The sequence below is a fragment of the Panthera pardus genome, unplaced genomic scaffold (assembly GCF_024362965.1).
Source record: "Panthera pardus isolate Hobbes unplaced genomic scaffold, ASM2436296v1 HiC_scaffold_16, whole genome shotgun sequence".
NCBI classification, from domain to species: domain Eukaryota; kingdom Metazoa; phylum Chordata; class Mammalia; order Carnivora; family Felidae; genus Panthera; species Panthera pardus.
The window spans coordinates 47,978,978-48,004,071 of record NW_026526721.1 but is presented as its reverse complement, the minus strand read 5'-3'; the positions used below and the strand labels follow the sequence as shown (position 1 = coordinate 48,004,071).

At 36.0% G+C, this 25,094-nt stretch overlaps 1 protein-coding gene across 1 annotated transcript in view; it reads right to left on the bottom strand.

The window, feature by feature from the left end:
• The window catches only part of ADGRG7 (adhesion G protein-coupled receptor G7), a 77,877-nt gene that overhangs the window by 27,266 nt on the left and 25,517 nt on the right, over window positions 1-25,094 (bottom strand). Inside the window, exons 5-11 of the mRNA XM_019448176.2 lie at window positions 23,975-24,124; window positions 23,408-23,508; window positions 17,430-17,554; window positions 17,207-17,314; window positions 13,828-13,988; window positions 13,240-13,395; window positions 1,769-1,881 (exon numbers count right to left, since the gene is read on the bottom strand). Coding sequence (XP_019303721.2) covers window positions 1,769-1,881; window positions 13,240-13,395; window positions 13,828-13,988; window positions 17,207-17,314; window positions 17,430-17,554; window positions 23,408-23,508; window positions 23,975-24,124 — 914 coding nt within the window. The remainder of the gene's footprint in view (window positions 1-1,768; window positions 1,882-13,239; window positions 13,396-13,827; window positions 13,989-17,206; window positions 17,315-17,429; window positions 17,555-23,407; window positions 23,509-23,974; window positions 24,125-25,094) is intronic.

Here is a 25,094-nt window from a genome sequence, read left to right as displayed (position 1 = left end):
ATGAGAAACATTTCAGACAAATCCTAAACTGTTGAATATTCTACTTTCTACAATATAACTGACATGAACATTTCAAAAGATTTAATGTCCCCAAATGCCAAAACAAACAAAAAAGCAGAGGAATTATTTTAGGCTAAATGAGACTAAGAACCATGACAACTGGGGTTCCTGGGTGGCTCAGTTGGTTAAGTGTCCAACTTCGGCTCAGGTCATGATCTCACAGTTTGTGAGTTCAAGCACCACATCAGGTTCTATGCTGACAGCTCAGAGCCTGGAGCCTGCTTCAGATTCTGTGTCTCCCTCTCTCTCTACCCCTCCCCAACTCGTGCTCTGTCTCTTTCTCAAAAATAAATAAACATTAAAAAAAATTTAAGAATAGAAACATAGCAACTAAACGAATTGGGGGGGGGACCACTCAGCTATAACGGATATTAATGGAACAACTGAAGAAATTTGAATATGGATTGTATATTAACACAGTAACATTGTATCAATGGTAAACTGGTTGAGTTGAATTTCCTGAGTGAGAATAATGGTATTATACTGTAGAAGAGAATACCCGTGTTCTTAGGAAATGCTTGAAAATTTAGCAACTTTTCTATAGGTTTTCAACTTTTTAAATAAAATTTCAGGAAATATTTTAAACAGCAATGCTTTCAAAATAAAAAGTTCTGAGCCTACACATCTGAGAAAACACTTATGAGAGAATTTAGTAGGGAGAAATAATTCTGAAAGAAAGATGAATTCATCTTGGGATATCTTGAGTTTGTGAGGAGGACCACGTAGGAATACTCAATAGTCCCACTTATTCTACAGATATTCCTCTACTAAGGGCCAGGTACTGTGCTCAGTCTTGGGGATACACTAATCAAAACAAAACAAACAACAATAGAAACAACAAAATCAGAAAAAGTCACTGTTCTCATTGATTTTCATGCTGATGGGGAAAACAGAGAGTACCCAGGTAAACTAATAAATAACAAACTTATATTTACAGATTGATAAAAATGTAGCATGTGAAAAAAATAACAAGTGCTATACAAAATTGGACCTTTAGTGAGGAGGTCAAGGTGGAAAGAAATATGCGTTTATAGGTAATTTTTAAAGTTAGATTTCTTAAAAATTATTTATTTTTGAGAGAGAGCACAAGCGGGGAGTAACAGAGAGAGAGGGAGACAGAGGAGGCAAAGCAGGCGTCATGCTAACAGCAGAGAGCTCCATGTGGGGCATGAACCCAAAATCTGTGAGATCATGACCGGAGCCAAAGTCGGACACTTAACTGACTTAGCCACCCAGGTGCCCCTTAAGTTAGATTTTTTTCGAACTATGGAATTCAAAGACTTTTGAAAAGTTTGACCATTTGAAAACTTAATATGTATTTTAAATTAGTTTAATTTTCAAAAATATTGTTTAGCAATGTTTTGCTCTTTTATAAATGCAAATTGGTAGGTATGGTTCTATTCAACACAAAGGAACTATATAGCATTAATGAGCTATGGGACCACACTATTTTTACATGACAAACTTATAACCACATGGTATGTAATTTTTCTTCAAAGCACTTACCACAGTTTTAATTATAAATTTATTTGTATGTATTTCTTAGCCTCTTCAGAACTGAGTGTGCTCTTCTGTAAGATGAACCTGTTGAATTAATTCTGATTTCCCTTTTATCTCCAAGAGACCATATTATGATGAGAATATGTGCAGAGGAAATAATATCAAGATAGCAATTTTTCTTATAAAAGGAGCCTGTTTCCCTTCTTACCTGGTGACAATCTGAAATACAATTGTAAGGGCCAGACCAGTAATGGACAGCGCACATCCAACATTGGATAATATGTCTAGTGATGCAGGATATTTATATTTCTTTTCGAAACTCTAAAAAACAAGTTAAGACTCATATTTTTTACTAACCATTCCTGAAATGTCTATGAAAGTCAACATCATAAAAAGTTACATTGGTCAAAATAACCAGATAGTTGCCAGATATGTCTTTTTATAAAACTGTTAATATATTTTAAAAAGAAATAAATTAACCCCTTTTCTCTAAGCAGTTTATATGAATTAGAGTGTTGAGAACAGTTATCTAACCAATTCAGTTAAAGAAAACATATATACTTTACCTCAATGTCTAAAATCTAAAATTTATCCCTCACGTTATTTTTGTGTGTAACTATCATCCAAGAGGAAATATGCATATCTGAGCTAATGCACTAAAAATAAAGTTGCAGAAATGTTTTTTGGACATGGAAAGATGTTCATGTGATCCTGCTAATTTTTTTTAAAATGGCAGTCTTATTGTTGTCCAATATATCTATATCTAGCCCAGTATTTTAATATATATTCATAGACAAGTATATTTTATGGAGAGATAATAATGGTGGTCACTGGGTGGGTAGGATATATATAATATTTTTGCCTGCCTTTATTTTAATAGTTAAAAAATAGAAAGTAATATTTATATAACATGAAAGTAATGTAGAAACATTAAAAAATATAGATTTCTCTTAACTGCCGGCTACCCCACATCATACCACCCTTCCTCTTGAAATCATATCTCTTCTCCAGAGCTTACTTTTTTAATGTACTTACAAATATTACCCACGTCTCTTGAATAAATATATTTCTGCTTAATAGATAAACTTTCATACCTTATGCAATAAATATGTATTGTTTTTATAGGAAGAAAACAAAAATAAAATAATTTTCATTTTTAAAAATTATAAAACAAAGACTTCATGTTACTTCCTGTGTACAGTATACTGACTAGATACCAAAGAATCATAGAATATACATAAACCTTCAAGCTTAGAAATCATCTATTCACTTAGAGCCTATCTGCTCCTATTTTAGATACATATTTATTTTATTTAGATATTTTATTTATTTATTTAGATATTTTAAAGTTCTAATCAAACTTTAAAAAAATTTGGCAACCCAAACTAATTACAAATGTGAGTGGTAGACATTGAGGCAGATTCAGACATTAGTGAGAAGAAATAGCTGAAAGCCTGACCTCAGAAAAGAAGAAAAATAACTGTGACAATGTATTACGTTATCATTTAATATATATAGCAACCCAAGCTTTACACATCTAGCAAATGATAGTAATGATCTTAAAGGTATCAAAAAAGTTAATTTTTATCTTTACTATTTTCTAATTAAGAAAGCAGATCTCTCTGCAATACGTTAGAAAATAATCAAAGTCAATTAAAATAATAAAGGTTTAGGGGCGCCTGGGTGGCGCAGTCGGTTAAGCGTCCGACTTCAGCCAGGTCACGATCTCGCGGTCCGTGAGTTCGAGCCCCGCGTCAGGCTCTGGGCTGATGGCTCGGAGCCTGGAGCCTGTTTCCGATTCTGTGTCTCCCTCTCTCTCTGCCCCTCCCCCGTTCATGCTCTGTCTCTCTCTGTCCCAAAAATAAATAAAAAAAAAAAAAAAACAAAAAACGTTGAAAAAAAAAATTTAAAATAATAAAGGTTTGATAGTTAAAATAAGAAAACTATAATTTCACACCTGTGAGAATGGCTAAAATTAACAACTCCGGAAATAACACATTTGTGAGGATGTGGAGAAAGGGGAAACCTCTTACAGTGCTGGTAGGAATGCAAACTGGTGCAGCCATTCTGGAAAACAGTATAGAGGTCTTCAAAAAGTTAAAAATAGAACTACCCTTTGACCCAGCAATTAAACTACTAGGTATTTACCCAAAGGATACAAAAATGCTGACTTGAAGGGGCACATAAACCCCAATGTTTATAGCAGCATTATCAACAATAGCCAAATTATGGAAAAAGCACAAATGTCCATCAACTGAGGAATGGATAAAGAAGATGTGATATGAAGAAGATGTGCTGTGTATCACACATACACACAATGTAATATTACTCAGACATCAAAAAGAATGAAATCTTGCCATTTACAATGACATGGATGGAGCTAGAGTATATTATGCTAAGCAAAATAAGTCAGTCAGAGAAAGACAAATACCATATTATTTCACTCATATATGAAATTTAACAAACAAAACAGATGAACATAGGGGAAGGGGGAAAAAAGAGAGGGAGGAAAACCATAAGAGACTCTAAACTATAGTGAACAAACTGAGAGTTAAAGGAGGGAAAGTGGGGGGAGGGATGGTCTAAATTGGTGATGGGTATGAAGGAGGGCACTTGTGATGAGCACTGGGTGTTATATGTAAGTGATGAATCACTGGATTCCACTCCTAAAACTAATATTAAACCATATGTTAAGTAACTAGAATGTAAATTAAAACTTGATATAAAAAAAATGTACTGAAAGTTAAATCCAGTACAGTAAAGTAAGAAAAAGAAATAAATGTGGGTGCCTGGGTGGCTGAGTTAGTTAAGTGTCAGACTCTTGATTTGGCTCAGGTCGAGATCTCATGAACCGTGAGATCAAGCCCCAAGTTGGGCTCTGTACTGAAAACGTAGAGCCCGCTTGGGATTCTCTCTCCCTTTGCCCCTGGCACACATGCACGTGTGTACTCTCTTTCCCTCTCACTTCCTCTCAAAAATAAATAAATAAACTTAAAAAAATGACATAAAGACTGTAAAATATAAATAAATAAATAAATAAATAAATAAATAAGAAAGAAATCTATAGTTATTTCAAAAACTTTTGTAAATCAAGTACAGAGGAGTTAAGATGGCAGAGTAGTATAGGGAGCCTGAGCTTGTCTCATCCCTGAAATGCAGCTAGATCAGCATCAAACCGTTTTGAACACCTAGGAAACTGATCTGAGGATTAATGCAACAATCTGCATAATTGGAAACAGAGAACTTGGCAGGTATGGGGTGTGGAGAGGTGAACTGGGGGAGAGAAAAGCCACGGAGCCATAGAGGGTATGGAGCTGTTTTCACAAAGAGAGGAAAGAAAGACAAAGGGGGGGAATGCAGCACATTGAAATCACACAAGAAAAGCACTCCCCCTAAAAGTACCTGGAGAGAAAGAGAGAAAGAGTGAAAATACTCGCAGAGACTGAAAACAATCAACACCTGTTCTCTGATGGGGAGAAAAGGAGAGGGTTTCAATACTGCCAGGATTCTATAAACAGTGAAGTCCAAAGTCTGAAGTTTCAGAGCTCAGTGTTCTGGTGAGGAAGTAGGGAAAAATCCCCAGAATTTTCCAGGAGGAAGTAGTGTGGTCTGAGGGATCCGTGTACCACATAGGGAGAAGTGGTTCCCCAGATTCGAGTGCATTTGGTAGAGACCATATGGGCTCCCCACAGGCAAAAGTCTCAGTGGACCTTGGAGAGTGGTCACGTTTATTGATATTAGAACAAAGACCCCAGAGTGCAGGGAAACCTAGTGCAGGCTATGTGATGTGATTTGCCCACAGTGGCCTCTGCCACTGTGTGATCACAGGAATATTTTCTGGGGCAAGCCAGCTCCTGGCCATTGTATGGTGAGACCCTCTTGCAGAGAGTTGGCACAGGTCCAAGTCAAAGGGGTGTCTGAAGTGTGGGGTTTTGAAACACAGCCCTATCCGAGATAAAACTCTGGAGGGAGGTGCCACCTGGCAAGTGGACAGCTTGGACAGGTACAAGGTACAGGTGGGGAGTGGATGGAAGCCTATGACAAAGGAGGGTGCTTGATAGCAAGTCATGAGGCTACAGGTTCCTGTGTCAAAGGTGGGTAAAGTCATTTTCACTTCTAAAGCACATGTGTGCATGTGTGTGCATGCACACACACAAATCGACCCTAGTAAGCTAAGCAGTGCCACCAGGTGGAGAACAGAGCCATTACACCAAGCCTGCTCAACTGAACCCTCCAGGCACATCCCCCAGAAGACCAGCACAAATCCCTTCCACCTGCTTATTAGTCTACGACTATAATATGCTGCAAAGATTCTGTTCTAGGGCATACTGGATGTAACTTCATTCAGGTTTTATTCTGTTTGCCGGTTCTTTTATTTGCTCATTTTCTATACTGTTTTTGCTTAGGTTCTTTTCTTTTTTCTTTCTTTTCTTTTTGTTTCCTAGACACAGAAAGAGCAAATTCTTTTTTATTTTTTTATTCTATTTTATTTTCTTTATTTTATTTTATTCCATTTTATTATTTAAAATTTTTTTTTAAAAATTTAACTTTTTTCCTTTCTCTTTTTTCTCTATTTTATCAACTTTCTCTCAACAAGCAAACCAAAACATGCATAAGATCTAGCTTCCTTTATTTGATTTTGTTTTATTTTGTTTTTAATTTTTATTTTTTATTTTATTAATCTTTTTCTTCCTCCAAAATGACAAGATGGAGGAATTCAACTCAAAAGAAAGAACAGGAAGAAATGACAGCCAGGGATTTGATCAACACAGATATAATTAATATGTCTGAACTAGAATTTAAAACCACAATTATAAGAATGCTACCTAGGGTTGAAAAGGATAGAAGATACCAGAGAATCCCTTTCTACAGAGACAAAAGAACCAAAATCTAGTCAGGCCAAAATTAAAAATACAATCTCAAATTCATGCCATAATGTAAGGATGGACAAAGCAGAGCAGCAAATCGGTGATATAGAAGATAAAATTATTGAAAATAATGAAGCAGAAAAAAAGAGGGAAACAAAGGCAAAAAGTCATGATACAAGACTTGGAGAATTCAGTGACTTATTAAAGAGGAATAATTTTCAAATCATTGCAGTCCCAGAAAAAGAAGAGAGAGAAAAAGGAGCAGAAGGTTTATGTGAGGAAATTATAGCTGAAAACCTTCCTAATCTGGGGAAACATACAGACATCAAAATCCAAGAAGCACAGAGAACTCCCATTAGATTCAACAAAAACTGACCACCACCAAGGCATATCATAGTCAAATTCACAAAATACACAGACAAGGAAAGAATTATGAAAGTGAAAAAAAAAAAGCCCTTAACCTACTAGGGAAGGCAGATCAGGTTCACAGCAGACCTGTCCACAGAAACTTGGAAGACCAGAAAGAAGTGGCAGGATATATTCAATGTGCGTAATCAGAAAAATATGCAGCTAAAAATTCTTTATCCAACAAGGCTGTCAGTCAAAAGAGGAGGAGATAAAGAGTTTCCCAGACAAACAAAAACTAAAGGAGTTCATGACCACTAAATGAACCCTGCAAGAAACTTTAAGGGGGACTCCTTGAGTGGAGAAAAACAAAGAAAAAAAAACCCAAAAAAGACCAAAAGCAACAAAGACGAGGAAGGACCAAAGAACGTCCCCAGAAACACCAACTCTACAGGCAGCACAATGACACTAAATTCATATCTTTCAATAACGACACTAAATGTAAGTGGACTACATGCTCCAATCAAAATACATAGGATATCAAAATGGATAAGAAAACAAAACCCATCCATATGCTTCCTACAAGAGACTCATTTTAGACTGAAGATACCTGCAGATTGAAAGTAAGAGGATGGAAGCCATCTGTCATGCTAATGGACATTAAAAGAAAGCTGGAGTACCCATACTTATATCAGACAAACTAGATTTTTTTTTAATTTTTTTAATGTTTATTTATTTTTGAGAGAGAGACAGAGTGTGAGCAGGGGAGGGGTAGAGAGAGAGGAAGACACAGAATCTGAAGCAGGCTCCAGGCTCTGAGCTGTCAGCACAGAGCCTGACTCAGGGCTCAAACTCAGGAGCTGTGACATCATGACCTGAGCCAAAGTCAGACACTCAACCAACTGAGCCACCCAGGTGCCCCATATCAGACAAACTAGATTTTAAAACAAAGATTATAACAAGAAATGAAGATGAAGGGCATTATATCATAATTAGGGGGACTGTCCACCAAGAAGAGCTAACAATTATAAATATTTATGCCCCCAAATTGAAACATCCAAATAAATATATCAATTAATCACAAACATAAAGAAACACATAGATAATAATACCATAATAGTAGGGGACTTCAACACCCCACTTATATAAATGGATAGGTCATCTAAGCAGAAAATCAGCAAAGGAAACAATGGCTCTCAATTACATACTGGACTGGATGGACTTAACAGATATATTCAGAACATTTCATCCTAAAGCAGCATAATACACATCCTTCTTGAGTCCACATGGAACATTTTCCAGAATAGATCACATACTGGGTCACAAATCAGCCCTGAACAAGTACAAAAAGATAGATACCACGCCATGCATATTTTCAGACAACAATGCTATGAAACTTGAAATCAACCACAGGAAAAAATTTGGAAAGACCACGAATATGTGGAAATTAAAGAACACCCTACTAAAGAAAGAATAATCTAGCCAAGAAATTAAAAAGGAAATGCAAAAGTACATGGAAGCCAATGAAAATAAAAACAAAACCCCTGGGAGAAGCAAAGGCAATCATGAAAGGGAAGTATATAGCAATCCAGGCCTTCCTAAAGAAGGAAAAAATATCTCAGATACACAACCTAACCTTACACCTAAAGGAACTGGAAAAAGAACAGTAAATAAAGCCCCAAACAGCAGAAAGGCAATAATAAAGATTACAGCAGAAATCAATATATATATATATATATATATATATATATATATATATATATATATACCAATAGCCTATCTATCTATCTATCTATCTATATATATACATATATATGTGTATATATATATATGTGTGTGTGTGTGTGTGTGTGTGTGTGTATATATATATATATATATATCAAGTATGTGTGTATATATATATATATATATATATATATATATATATATATATCAAGAGTAGAACAGATCAACAAAACCAGGATTTGGTTCTTTGAAAGAATTAACAAAATTGATAAACCCCTAACCAGACTTATCAAGAAGAAAAAAGAAAGGACCCAAATAAATAAAATCATGAATGAAAGGGGAGAGATCACAATTAAAACCACAGAAATACAAACAATTATAAGAGAATATTATAAGCAATTATATGCCAACAAATTGGGCAATCTGAAGGAAATGCACAAATTCTTAAAAGCATATAAACTACCAAACTAAAACAGGGAGAAATAGAAAATTTACACAGACCCATAACCATAAAGAAATTGAATCAGTAATAAAAAATTTCCCAAAAAAACAAGAGTCCAGGGCCAAATGGCTTCCCAGGGGAATTCTACTAAACATTTGAAGAATCATTAATATCTGTTCTTTTGAGGCTGTTACAAAAAATAGAAATGGAAGGAAAAATTCCAAACTCATTCTACAAAGCCAGCATTACCTTGATTTCAAAACCAGACAAAGACCCCACTAAAAAGGAGAATTACAGACAATCTCCCTGATGAACATGGATGCAAAAATTCTCAGCCAGATAATAGCAAACCAAATCCAACAATACATTAAAGGAATTATTCATCACAATCAAGTGAGATTTATTCCTGGGCTGCAGGAGTGGTTCAATATCTGCAAGTCAATCAGTGAGATACATCACATCAATAAAAGAAAGGATAAGAACCACATGATCCTCTCAATAGATGTAGAAAAAGCATTTGATAAAATACAGCACCCTTTCTTAATAACAACCCTCAAGAAAGTAGGGATAGAAGGAACATACCTCAAGATCATAAAGGCTATATACAAAAGACCCACAGCTAATATCATCCTCGATGGGGAAAAACTGAGAGCTTTCCCCCTAATGTCGGGAACATGACAGGGATGTCCACTTTCACCATTGTTGTTCAACACAGTGTTGGAAGTCCTAGCTTAAGCAATCAGACAACAAAAAGAAATAAAATGCATCAAAATCAGTAAGGAAGAAGTCAAACTTTCACTCTTCACAGATGACATGCTACTTTACATGGAAAACCTGAAAGACACTACCAAAAAACTTCTAGAACTGATCCATGAATTCAGCAAAGTTGCAGGATAGAAAATCAATGTACAGAAATTGGTTGCACTTCTATACACCAATATTGAAGAAGCAAAAAGAGAAATCAAGGAATATATTCCATTTACAGTTACACCAAAAACTGTAAAATACCTAGGAATAAACCTAACCAAAGAAATATCTGTACACTAAAAATTCTACAAAAGTTATGAAAGAAATTGAAGAAGACATAAAGAAATGGAAAAACATTCCATGCTCATGTATTAGAAGAACAAATATTGTTAAAATACACAATTACAATTGTACAAATACAATTCAACAATTGTTGAATCTACACATTCAACACAATCCCTATCAAAATAAACAGCATTCTTCAGAGCTAGAGCACAAAATTCAAAAATTCTTATGGAATCAGAAAAGACCCCAAAGTAATCTTGAAAAATAAAACCAAAGCTGGAGACATCACAATTCTGGGCCTCAAGCTTTGTTACAAAGCTATAATCATCAAGACAGTATTGTACTGGCACAAAACAGACACATAGATCAATGGACAGAATACAGACCAGAAATGGACCCACAAACATATGGTCAACTAATCTCTGACAAAGCAAGAAAGAATGTCCAATAGAAAAGACAGTCTTTTCAGCAAATCATGTTGGGAAAATTGGACAGAAACATGCAGAAAAATAAACCTGGATTACTTTCTTACACTATACACACACAAAAAACTCAAAATGGATGAAAGACCCAATTGTGAGACAGGAAACCATTAAAATCCTTGAGGAGAAAACAGGCAACAACCTCTAACCTCATCCATAGCAACTTCTTACTTGCCTAGAGGCAAGGAAAACAAAAGCAAAAATGAACTATTGGAACTTCTTCAAGATAAAAAGCTTCTGCACAGTGAAGGAAACAATCAAAACTAAAAGGCAACTGATGGAATGGGAGAAGATATTTGCAAATGACATATCAGATAAAGGGTTAGTATCCAAAATCTATAAAGAAGTTACCAAACTCAACATCCAAAAATCAAATAATCCAGTGAAGAAACAGGCAAAAAACATGAACAGACACTTTTCTAAAGAGTACATCTAGATGGCTAACAGACACATGAAAAAATGCTCAACTTCACCCATCATCAGGGAAATACAAATGAAAATCACAATGAGATACCACCTCACACCTGTCAGAATGGCTGAAATTAACAACTCAGGATATCACAGATGTTGGCAAGGATGTAGAGAAAGGGGAACCCTTTTGCACTGCTGCTGGGAATGCAAACTGGTGCAGCCACCTCTAAAGAACAGTGTGGAGGTTCCTCAAATAATTAAAAATAGAACTATCCGATGACCCAGCAATTGCACTATTAGGTATTTATCCAAATGATACCAAAATGCTGATTTGAAGGGTCACATGCACCCCAATATTTATAGCAGCACTATCAACAATAGCCAAATTATGGCAAGAACCCAAATATCCATTGACTGACGAATGGATAAAGAAGAAATGGCATATATATATATATATATATATATGCACACACACACACACACACACACACATATGAATATTACTCTGTGATCAAAAAGAATGAAATCTTGCCTTTTGCAATAACATGGATGGAACTAGAATGTATTATGCTAAGTAAAATAAGTCAGTCAGAAAAAGACAAATATCATAAAATTTTATTCATAATTGGAATTTAAGAAACAAAACAGATGAACAAAGGGGAAGGGAAGGAAAAATAAGATAAAAACAGAGAGCGGGGCAAACCATGAGAGACTTTTAAATACAGAGAACAAGCTGAGAGCTGCTGGAGGGGAGGTGGGTGAGGGAATGGGCTAAATGCGTGATGGATATTAAGAAAGACACTTGTTGGGATGAGCACTGGGTGTTATATGTAAGGGATGAATCACTAAATTCTACTTCCGAAACCATTATTATACTATATGTTAACTAACTTGGATTTAAATAAAATTTAAAAAAATAAATAAAAATGTATGCAATAATTTTTTTTATAAAGAAAGTTTCCAACATTTGATATCCTATGTTGTGCCAGTATGTTCTGATCTCTATTGGCTTCCCAAATATAGCTACATCACTTTTAGTGGAGAATGGAAACATCTGCTTGTCTCAGGAAGATTCATAGTATCAATAAGTGTAAGACACTACATCATTCCCCATTACATTACATATAAAAGCATTCCATCAAGTGTAAAAACTAACATTTTTGGTTTTACCAGAATAATACATTTCTGAAAATAAAACAAACAAAAGTTTCTCTCTTAAAAGAGTCAACCCAAGAACTTTCAAAAGTGCATTTTTAGCTGAACATCAGAGCTAAGTGTTATCAGTTATCACACAGGGTAGCTTTGGAGCTAAAAGATATAAGGAATACATTAATAGATGGATGGATAAGGAAGATGTGGTATGTTTGTATGATGAAATATTACGAAGTCATAAAAAAGGACGAGATTGTGCCATTTGCAACAACATGGGTGGACTTCGAGGGTATTATGCTAAGGGACATAAGTCAGACTGAGAAAGAAAAATACCATATCATTTCACTCATGTGAAATCTAAAAACAAAAACACTTGAATAAACAAACAAAAAGCATAATCAGACCTGTAAATACAGAGAATAAACTGATGTTGCCAGAGGGCAGAGAATGGAGGATGAACAAAATGAGTGAAGGGAGTGAGAAATACAGGCTTTCAGTTATGGAATAAATAATTACAGGAATAAAAGGCAAAGCATAAGGAATATAGTCAGTGGTACTGTGGTAGCATTGAAAGGTGACAGATGATAGCTCCACTTGTGAGCACAGCCTAATGTAGTAACGTGTCGAATCACTATGCTGTACACCTGAAACTAATGTAACATTGTGTGTCAACTATATTCATATTTTTAAAAAATTGCTTTTAAGCTTTAAGGAATACATAAAGGAACTATGGAACAAATTGGATAAATTCAAGAGTTTTTCCTCTTTTATCTTCTAGCATAAACTTAGCAACGTAGATTATTCCAGTGGAAAAAGCTTTGAGTAACTTATTTAAACTGCCCACCCATAGTCAAGTATGCATTAAACCCACCCTCGACACAGACTATACAGCCTTACCTCTGGCTATAACAACTTCAAGTTTCACATGTGAGTTAGTTGAATGGAGTCTGTCAGCTCCTCTTTTGCATATGGGCTCCCTTCTCACTAATAAATGCACAGTGCTGAACTCACCCACCCTGAGACCATACTGTAAAAAGCTCTATTTACTTGCTTTTACCAGAACTTCCTTTTTAAATCATCACTCCATTCCCTGTTTTTCCGTGTAATCTAGATTGAATTTCTATGCAAAATAAGCCCCAAAGGTATCTCCAATTTAGTATATACCAGAGCTGTGTATAAGGAAAATTCTTGGCCTGAAAGAGATTACTATGTACATCCTTACCATTAATACAGCAAAATTCGTAGTATGGTTGCAGTGGCAGTACAAGAATTCATCAGTGCCCCTCCGTTTGTGACAGCCATTTGTGTCCCAATCCTTTTTTATAAAATTCCAATAGACACAGGCATAGGAATGAATTTGGAACGTTTTTGGATCATACTGTAAATTGAAAACATTACAACTAATTTCTTTTTAAATACTTAACCAGGTAGAAAAAAATCAAGTAGAAGAAGATAAGCATATTAGAAATCAATTAGGTATGTACTAAGTGTAACATCTTCATTATAGATTAGGGAGGAGGGAAAAGGATATGAAATTCAAATTAGTTCGTTTTGCATTTAGCTAGTCTGACAAAAACATAGGTGGGAGAAGGTATAGATGAATATTTTCAAAGAATCTTTCACAGAATTTTCCTGTGAAATAACTATTATACACATGAAACTAATGTTACACTGTATGTTAACTAACAGGAATTTAAACAAAAACTTAAAAAAATAAAGGGTTTTTCTGTAGATTTCTTTTGCCCAACCAACCCTGCTTTTGTAATCAAAAGTGGACAGAATTTTTTTTGTTGTTAGTGGGAAAACTCACCCTTGGGTTAAAGACAATTTCAACAGAAGTTCTCTGATCTTTTTTTGTTTCATCAGTTTTGCCTGAGATAATTTTTTGACTAAAATTTGATTTAGGTTTAAAAATTTTTGATCGGAAAAACTTGCTGTTTTGATACACTATAAAGCCACATTTTGTGTTACCTGTGAAGAAAAAAAATAAATAAAAACTAAAATCAACAAATGAACCTAAGGGCAAACAAAAAACAAAGTCCCATGTCATTGTTCAACTGCATGGCTGCTTATCTTTGAGTAAAGTACAGTAAAAATGGTTTGCTGGCTGAATCTTTCTTCAATTGCAATATGTAATTAACATATATAACCTGTGGCTTGCCATTCCACTCACGTTAATTTTTTTTCCTGAGTTTCAGATTCCTTACCTTCTAAATAGGGACAAAAGTTTCTACCTAATCCACCTCAAGGAGGTATTGTGAGGATCTCATGTATAAAAATAACATCTTGCTTTCTATGCAGCAAGAGTGAACATGACATTCAGGTAGCCTAAAGCCATGTCTCTTTACCCACTGTTAAGACATCAGACCAGAAACAGTGAGCGAATATGGAGGCAGCTGTGCCTAGAAAAGTGGTCTGTGAGTTCTGTGTCCTGTTAAAAGGGACTGAGCAGAAACCAGTCTATTCAGCCACAGAGCCAGGAGCTCACGTTGCACATATTAGGGACTGTTTCAGTGGAGCCAGATACTTTCCATCATCTCTTGAACTATTGACTACTTCATGATGATCACAGGTCTTTCCCGAGGCTGAAAGGCTATCGTGACATATTTCTTCAGGGGGCTGGAAAAAGCGGTCAGCTATTCCTCAGAGGCCCTAGAAAAGCATGGCCACAGCAGAGGGTTTTTGTATGGAGGCTGGCCATGGCAGTGGTCAAACAGAACAACCTGAGGAATGCCTCTTAACACTTTGTACAACTGTTGTCATATTTAAAACAGAAGCAACAAAAATAATTACACATTTTAGACTGAAATAATTTTCTAAACTCTGCTTTTACTAGTGATATCGGGAAAACTAAAACCCTGGCAGTGAGCCAGCATATTCAGTGTGATTGCATAGATAGGCAGACAATGTCCTGACGACTCCTAAAATGTCCTCCACAGCCAGCCGTGTTGTTCTATCCTCTACCCAGAAATAAAGACGTTGGTTTACAGAGTTTTTACACGGCACATTGACCTTACCAAATTGTTCCTTCTTAACACTAGATAACAAAGTTAACCCTAAAAATTCAGTAAGGCTTCTTTTCATTATTATTGTTTTTTATAAAAGAATGACATGGTTGATTTAAAGGTCAAATCTATAGAAATATATAAATTAAAAAATGAAAATTCTTGCTTACCCCTCTCCTCATTCCTACAGTATTTTGCTCATTTATTAGAAAACAATCACTTTCAACTAGATCTTCAGATTCACTAGAAGAAATTCTATTTACCTATAATTTTTTTAAATATCTGTATTTCTGGATATACCTTCTTGACAGTTTTTTCTTTCAAGTTTTTATTTAAAATCTAGTTAGTTAACATATAATGTAATATTGGTTTCAGGAGTAGAATTTAGTAATTCATCAGTTACGTATAACAGCCAGTGCTTATCATAACAAATGCCCTCCTTAATACCCATTTAGCCCATCCCTACACCCACCTCACCTCCATCGACTCTCAGATTGTTCTCTATAGTTAAGAGTCTCTTATGGTTTGCCTCCCTCTCTCTCTTTTTTTATTCCCTTCCTCTATGTTTTGTTTCTTAAATTCCATATATGAGTGACATTATATGGCATTTGTCTTTCTTTGACTTATTTTGCTTAGCATAATACACTCTAGTTCCATCCATGTCATTGCTACAGACTGGAGGAAAGATATTTGTGACTTATATATAACAAATATATAACTTTGTGTTCAGAGTACACAAAGAACTTCTAATGACCAATAAGAAAAAGACAAACAAAAAGCCAGTAGAGAAATGATCATAGTGTTTGAATAGGCAAGTCACAGAGTAGAAAATCAGAATGTCTAATAACACATGAAAAGATGTTCAAGTAAAGGAAGGAAAAAAATCTAACGTATCATTGAACTTCAAAGCTGCAAAAGGAATATAAAAATACTCGTAACATATTTATCAGATAGGCAAAAGTTAAGATAACATGTGAATAAATCTCCAAAAAGAGATGTTTAGTTTTCAAAAAAAGCAAGTTCCAAAAAAAAAATTAATTAAATTGAAATTTAAAAAAGCAAGTTCCATACAACATGATACCACTTATGTAAATATTTTAAACACCTGCAAAATAGACTATTTTATGTATGGATATATAAATATGTAGCACAAGTTTAAAGACAAACATAAAAATGAAGCGTACCAACTTCAAATAGATGTTATTTCTGGGGAGGAGAGATGGGAAAAGATAGGGCACAGAACTTCAGGTGCAGCTGTAATATCTTCTTTTTTTTTAGGGGGTCTGAAGCAAACATAGCAAAATTTGACATCAGTTTGCCTTGTTGGTGGGTACATAGGTGTGCTTACATTATTTTCTGTACTTTTCTATATGCATGAAATATTCTTTAATTAAAAGAAAAACACAGAAAGAACAAAAAAGACTTAGATTTAGTCTCTCCTTCACAAAGCATGTATCCAAAGCAAATGGAAGCAAAATTCCACAGCATGCCAGACACACGAATAATACCCGCTTCTTCTTTAGTAGTGCCATTATTAATTCTAAAATGTATACTTTTTAGGATCAGATTTTTTTTTATTTGGGGAGAGAATAAAGCAATGTGTGTGCCTATTTTGCTTATTGTTATTGTCAAAATAATCACTTTTTTTTAGACTTTGAAAAGTACCAACATTTCACATTAGACATAAAAATTCCTGAAGGGCCGTATGCAAGATGATAGGGTAAGTACCATAGTAGTGGAGATAGCTAAAGTCTGTTGCCACAAGATGGTGACTGTGTCAGTTACATAAAATATCCTGAGGCAGGCCCATAGGATGAATCCGTGCCTGTAAATGCCATGCCACTAGTAAATATGGGCAGAATTTGTGACCGAATATTTTTAAATGTATTTTTAAGTGTAAAACAGACCTGCATTAGCTAGATTTTTGTTAGAAAAAAAGATCTGTGTCCATGATCAGAGTATTTCAACTTTGCTCCAAGGCTTTTGAAGAAAAAAAAAAGAGAGAAAGAAATCATCTCTATCATCCAGAATAGTAGAGATTACCATAATTTGTCAGAGCTCAAATGAACTCAAATGCAACTCAGTATGAAACTAAGTAAACATTATTTTTCACTCAGTGGATTTTAAGTTACTAATTCCATAAATTTGAGGGTATTTTTTACTGAAACAAAGTTTGAGACCTACTTTTTGAGGTATTGAGCAAAATTTGAAGTTCAGTCTCTGCATCTGGATTAGTGTTGCTCACATTTGTGTCCACAGTTATGGAACCAGAAATGAGGGAATCACTATCTCCTGTGAGAGGGAGAAAAGTAGAATTTTAAGTCAACATTTTCACAAATAGGGCATTGTTCATGGTTGATAGCAGAATGCTCTCTGCTATCATAAGTACATGAGATAAACACCTCACCTTTCTTCACAGAGAAGAGCACAGTGCTTTTTGTAGAGAATAAAACAGTCTGTACTGCTACATTAGGTTTCACCACTGAAGTGCTATTCAAAGACAAGGAATAACTCTCCATTTGTTGAATAAGCCTGTATAGAATAAAACATAACAACATAATATTCTATAGATTTGTCATAAAAATCAGTGGTATGTGTTCTCTCCCACATTCCAGTAGAAAGGCATGACCACAGAACTCATGTGATCACACAATGGCACAATCAACTTAAAATAATTTATTTTCTTCACCAGAGTGTTTCTTCATTACATAGAATTTTTCTAAAGTTCTGGTGGACTCTCTCCCCTGAAAGATACCCTGTATATAGATTCCAGACAGCTGGAACTCAAGAAAGACAAATTTCCCCATAGAAATAACCTTTATTGTGCTTCTCTTCACAAAAGGGTGGTGTTGCTACCCATCATTGACCGGACATGTGCTTCTTGCTTCTACAGTGGTGAGAATCAATTTCCACTTATTGAACTCCCTTCTCTTCTCTCACGTGAACCCCTTCAGGTCTCAAGCATCTCTTGTGAGTTGGTGGTTCCAGAGGCAACAATTCATTTGGAACCATGTAAGAGTACATCTTTGAGCTCACAGCCTCAGTTATTAACTAAACATTGCAGGTTTCCACTATATTCTTTTCTACTTTGGATAACTTCAAAGACAGATTAGATAGAAGGTTGGAGGGAGTGGGGAGAACCTGTCAATTTGGTGTTCTCCAAGAAAAGTCATAAGACCTTTTCTTTTCCTTGTTTGCTTTAAGAAATATTTGTACTGTTTCTGTACTTGACAAAACAAAATCTCTATATCTAAGATAAATGGTTCAATCTAGTTTTCCTAGAAAGAAGGGATTTCATTAAAATGTAGTTGTTCCATATTCTAAATTTTTATTTTGTCCACTAAAGTATTTTTCCCTTCCCCAAGTGACATAATAAAGAAATAAACTTTAAAATAATTAAAGATTGTTTTTATAAAGAGAATGTGACAATCATTCATATGGAACCATTTGAGTTGCTTTCTCTGTTTTAAATGTTTTCTATTCATAACTCCATTTTATGAATTTTTAGCAATTCACACTAAAGAATAAAGAATAACAACCATACTCCATGTAAAGAATAACAGTCATACTCCAGAGCTGCTTTCAACAGAAGGAATGCCTAACAAAATTCTAATCTTCTAAGAGCATATTTTATACATTTGTCAACCAAACAATATCTGTTGAGCACCTACTAAGAGGTCAGTACCCTATGAAACACTGGAGATAGCAAGAGGTGCTCCCTCAGGCATTTGAAGGCTAAAGAGAACAATGTACTAGATATATGGCAGTGACTGCAGGGTCCATAACCACTTTTCAAGGGTTGCTCTAGTCACAGCCACTTTCAAGGCTGTATTTTTCTTCCATGTGATTCTTCCCTCCTCTTGCCATCGCTGATTATATTAGAGATGTATGCTCTGCCTCAGGGTACCCAACACAGAAGCTGACCAAAACCAGTACAAATGACTAGAAGAAGCAATCAGATTCTTTCACCCAGGAATTTTCAAGTTAGTGTCATAGTCATATCAGGACAACCATGGTTTAGAGGGCACCAGAGAGGTCATTCTGTCATTGTAAAGACAAATACAAATTAAAAATAAGAGACTTAACTTTCCTGTTGAAAATAAGAGAAGAAATTTCTCTCTCTTCCTTTTCCTATGAGCATTTACTTTGTAAAGTACTTTGTAAGTACTTTCTCCTCTCTTTGAAATATAAATAAATTCTTTTGTAAGCTAGATGGCAGGGCGTCTGGGTGGCTCAGTCGGTTAAGCATCTGACTTCAGCTCAGGTCATAATCTCACAGTTTGTGGGTTCAAGCCCTGCATCTTGCTCTGTGCTGATGGTTCAGAGCCTGAAGCCTGCTTCAGATTCTGTGTCTCCCTCTCTTTCTGTCCCTCCCCTACTCATACTCTGTCTCTCTCACTCTCTCTCTCTCAAAAATAAATAAACATTAAAAATGTAAAAAAAAAAAAAAAAAGAAAAAGAAAAGAAAAGAAGAAAGCTAAATGGGCATTTTGTCAATTTATGACCTAGGAATGTCTTTTGCAAGGACATGGAAGCCATCTTTTTGAAACGTAAACATCAAGGGAGTTAGCGCCCCTATTTTCCAGTTTCTGTGGAGGGTAGGAGCCTAATTTTACTGGGTGGGTACCTTTCTCCAAGTTGCAAAGCTACCTCCTGTCATAAAGATATGTGAAGTTTGTTCTTCCTCTGAATAAAGTCAGTTAGCTAATCAAATGGTCACCTCAATTACCAGGTTAACCTAGGATGAACTATGTGTGACAAATAGTGCTGTTAAGTTCTCTTAATTGAGGATTAGTTATTGATTACCTGAAAACTTGTATGTAATGGGATATATCTGGTTGGCTATATAAAGCAGTGAGACTCCTTTCCATCTGCAATCTCTTAGTGTTTGCCTATGATACACATCACATTCTGCTTTAATGCTTATGCAATAAAAAGTGTTTTCTTTCTCTACTGTCTTTGTGGAGAGCATTTCTGGGTTGGGAAAAGATTCTGTTTTAAACTATTTCCCCAATGTTATGAACAACAGGGTCAATTTATGACCAGAGCAGAAACTAGAAGTAAAAATGAAACATACATGTTTACTGAGTCATATTAATTATAAAGACAACTGCCAATGTTTTTTGTTTTTTTTTTTTTCAAGACTTAATGTGTGTAAGTCAGGTATCATGCTAGTTATTTACATATATTATCTCAGTTAAGCCTCACAAGAATCTTACTGAAGTGAGTCCCACAGTTACTCCCATATTATACTGAAGAATCTGAGGCTTTTCCAAAAGATATGAATTTGGCCAAAATCATGGACCTACTAAATAACAATGCTAAGATTGAACCCAGGACTATTTGACTCCAAAGTCTGTCGCCATAACCATTATATTCTCCCAGAAGGAAGGCCCACAAACTCCTTTAATGGGACCTTCAAAACTGCCTTGGATGCCCTGCCACCCCCTTACTCCAGGATCCATAAAGTCCTGCCATATTATGGTACTGTTCTTAGGTTCCCATGAGATTCCATAAGCTTCTTTACAATAAATCTCTGGTCAAAATAATCTAAGTGAGGATCTTTTAACCAAAGAAGGCTGGTTGGAACAAGATTACAAATAAAAATGTGAAATGTAAATGTACAAAGTGGTCAGTATTAGGGAAGCAGTCTTGCATTCCCAAAAATAGGTAAACAAGGACAATTATAGGCTTGAATTTGAGGGCAGAGTTCCAGGGTTATGGGTCAGTCTTTGCAGCATGTGGTCAAAATGGAAAAATGAAGTCTTAGATTCACTGATTGTAGCAGGGTGCCCTTAACAGCAGAGACTTTGTCCAGGCTCCTCCCAACTCAGACCAAGAGAATGGATGAATGGATGTTAGAGAACTTCACCAGTCTCCCCTTCTCCACTTAAGGAGTTTTAGTCTCACACTGTCCGCTTCTCTCCATAAGTTGAGAAGGGGAGTCCAGTAGCTTATGGATGCAAACCAGAAACTGTAAGTGAAAGAAGGCAGAAGTCAAAGGGAGATGAGTAACTGAAGCCTGGTGTCTGTCAGGAGACCCTGTGTGTAGGCCCAGGTTGAGGGGACAGAGTTTGGAAGGAATTAGTTTCCTTCCCCAGAGAGAGTATTAGAGGTCACCTCTGTTGGCAGCTCTTGAGGAGTACTAAGTGTGGGAGGCTGGGGCCTGGAGGCTGAGGCAACAGCCTTATCTGAGTGAATAAGGACCTGAGTCCCCAAGGGCTTATATACAAGATCACATGGGAGAGGGTCAGCTTTCACAATGGGATTAGAAAAAGTAAGTAGACTAGAAATGCAGAATGGGAAGAATTACTATGAGTGTGGTTACATTTCATGTTTCAGTGTGTCCCATATTTAAAATTTTTATCCTCTAACCACCTCCTCTGAAGCCATTTGGATATTACACATAAATACACACAATTGATTCTCCATGTCTTAAGCCAGTAAAATTCATAATTACTTATTGTCAGGACAGTACTTTCATCTGTATCATGATGTATGACTTTCTCAGCCAAATCTCATAGTTGCTGTCTCCTCAACTTTCTCACCAGAAACATCCACTCTTCTCCTCTCTGCCTAGCAAGACTGCAAACACAGAGCCTCCAGGTCTGGAGGGAGCCCGCTCCAGCTCTTGGATCCATGGTCACTCAACATAGACTCTGAGTGCCATGGCCACTTTCTTCTCCAACTTCAGGAAAAATGGGAATCTCCACACTCCCAGTCGGAAGGGCCTAGACTCCTACTGAAATTTGAAGTCATAAAATACACCAGTTGAACTGCTGAAATGACAACCAGGTCTCAGAATTATAACTTGTGAATGTACTATGCATTTCATGCTTTTGTACTTTTTCTACTTTGAGGGCTCAACACTGTAAAAATTAGAAAACTGGTAAGTTCTTCCAGGACTTTCTCCTAAAAAAAATAATGGGCCTTGCAAACAGAGATTGTGTATAAGAATGTTGATTGCTCAAAGTTTTAAAAGACTTGAAGTAATCAAAATGTCCCTCAGCAGGAATTGCTTAAAGTTCACTCATATTTTGCAATATCTAAAATTTATGATGCAGGGGCACCTGGGAGACTCAGTCAGTTGAACATCTGACTCTTGATTTTTGCTCATGTCATGATCTCATGGTTCATGAGAATGAGCAACATGGAGTCTGCTTAAGTTTCTCTCACTCTCTCTCTCTCTCTCTCTCTCTCTCTCAGTCTCTGTGCCCTTCTTCCCCATTTGTGCATGCTGTCTCAAAAATAAAAATAATAAAATAAAAATTTATGATATAAATGTATAGATATTTATATTAAAAAGATATTCATGGAGTATTAAATGACGAAAACAGGCTATAAATCTGTAAAGTATGTAATATGATACAAACACACACACATACAGAGGAAAACATCTGGAAGAATACATACCCTCAAGTTAATAAAGGTGGGACAATTTTTAGAATTTTGCTCATCTAGGGGTGTCTGGGTGGCTCAGACCCAGTTGGTTAAGCATCCGATTTCAGCTCAGGTCATGATCTCACAGTTCATGGGTTCGAGCCCCATGTTGGGCTCTGTGCTGACAGTCAGCTTGAAGCCTGGAGCCTGCTTCAGATTCTGTGTCTCCCTCTCTCTCTCTGCTCCTCTCCTGCTCTCTCTCTTTCTCTCTCTCTCTCTCTCTCTCTCAAAAATAAGTGGATATTAAAAAAAATTTTAAGTAAAAATAAAATAAAATAAAATTTTGCTCATCTATATATTTTCTTATTTTTATACAATGAGCATGCATATTTACTTAAATTTTTTAAAACTCAAAAAAAACTGTGCATAAGATAAAACCATAATGAATCATAGTGAGGGAACTTTATAATAAAGTACGAGTTTTATTATAAATATACAACCAAAACTATGCCAACCCACTGGGATCAAAAATAGAGAAAGTAGGTAGAGTTGGATTCTTTTTTTTTTTCAATGTAGTCTTGGGAAAGCTTAAGAAAGCTTAACCAAAATACACCAGTATCTCAAGGATAGCTGAGTTGTAGGTAGGGAGCTTTGTCCCGCAAAGTTATGTTGTTCCTTTCAGCTCTATGCTGAGAAAAGAGTTGGAAGAGCTCCTATTGCGCATGCAGGTTGACCCTTGGCCATGCCCAGCTAAGGCCGGGAAAAGAAGTCTAATCTAAATCATCCTAGTCGCTCTCTATATCCTAGGCCAGGGACACCCCTGGAACCAAGAGTTAACATATACCACCCTGTCTAGTACATGAAGATCAGGTGGAAAGCCAAGGCTTCAGTCTTCATTCTCAAGGAATCAGCTAGTTAGTGCATCCATGAGAGAAATAAAAACACCTGTCTTAATGGTACACAGCACTTTGTAATGTTTTCTTTCCCAATTGGAATTGTGCTTACGTTGTCAAAGCGTCATCAGGAGCAGCAACCGGAACTTGTTGAAAAACATCTTCACCGACACTTAGAAGTTGACTCACTGTCGATACAGCAGTGTCTTTTGCCTGCCAGGAACAAGGGACCAAACCATCATCATAGAAGACATACATCATACATCATCATTATCATGAATTATTGCAGAATCATGTGGCACCACTGGTATGGTAATCCAGAGGCAAGTGTTTTTCAAAATTGAAGGTTTAGTTTTAGATGGCAGAGAGAATAAAGATAAAGCATGATGGAAATTTAAATTGAGTCAGTTGGGAAGCTTAGGCTTCTGAATTTCCCCTCAAAGCAAGGTCTTTCACAGAAACTCTACCCCACCCCGAGAACACAAAAGCAGATGCTTGGATCCAGAAGCAGAAACAAAATAAGAGTGCAGGGTTCTGACTATGAAAACATCACAGCCCACGATACTTAGTATAATTATACTTACTATTGAACTAAGTAAAGGGATTTCTAGTTTTGTCTGTCTTTCCATGTCTTTTTTTTTTCTTCCCCTCCCCCCTTTTAAAACCTTGTGAGTTTTACCTCAAAGGAAGCATTTCTGGATGTGTTGAAGATCTCTCCGACCACTCTAGCAGCAGAAGTGATGTTCTCAGGAGTCATTTTACTGACATTAGATGTTAAAATCTGAGTTTCACTAGAAATGTTCTCAAGCTGTGCTACCATATTGACTATCTGTTAAAAACAAAACAAAACAAAACAGCCAGATTTATACAACTATGTCCAAATACTTTGCAAGCAATTGCAGGTGAATAAACTGGAATTCAGCTGACCCTCAATCTCCTGAATATCACATCCACTTGGTTCTTCATGTTTTTTTCTCCACTTGTGAAAAGGACAAAATACACGCAGGCTGGTGGTTTTTCCAGCCTTTACTATCTGCCAGGATTAATGAACTAAGACAGGCTGCCTTAGGGAGAGCAATGCTACTCAAGGTGGGAACCATGAACCAAATGGTTCACTGTTTGTTATAGGGTCCATAGGGAAGGTAAGCACAGAAACTGAGAGTTACTGGTCAGAAACTTCTACAACAATTGCATGTTATTGAATCTAATGATTTTTTTCAATGATTTGTATTCAGATGGGAGCCACACTTGCATGAGCATAGCATAACATAGAGACTTGTTCTAATCACTATGTTGTACACCTGAAACGAATGTAACACTGTATGTCAATTACACTTCAATAAAATATAAGTAAATAAATAATTTAAAACTCTTTTAGAAGAGAAAAAATAATCTGTATTTTACATATCTTTTTTATCCAATTTTCCTAGTAATTAATTTTTATTACATTTTACAAAATTATTGGTCAGCAAGGAGTTGGAAATTTTTAAAACTACCTTTCCAAGGGGTGCCTGGGTGGCTCAGTCAGTTGGGCATCCAACTTCGGCTCAGGTCATGATCTCACGGTTTGTGAGTTCAAGCCCTGCATCGGGCTCTGTGCTGACAGCTTGGAGCCTGGAGCCTGCTTCAGATTCTGTGTCTCCTTCTCTCTCTGCCCTTCCCAATTTGTGCTCTGTCTCTCTATGTCTCTCAAAAAATAAATAAATGTAAAAAAAAAATTTTAACTAGCTTTTCAGCAAAGACAGTTTGGGAGACACTGACCTCGACCATATCTCCAGGTACCAATCAGTCTCCTGGCT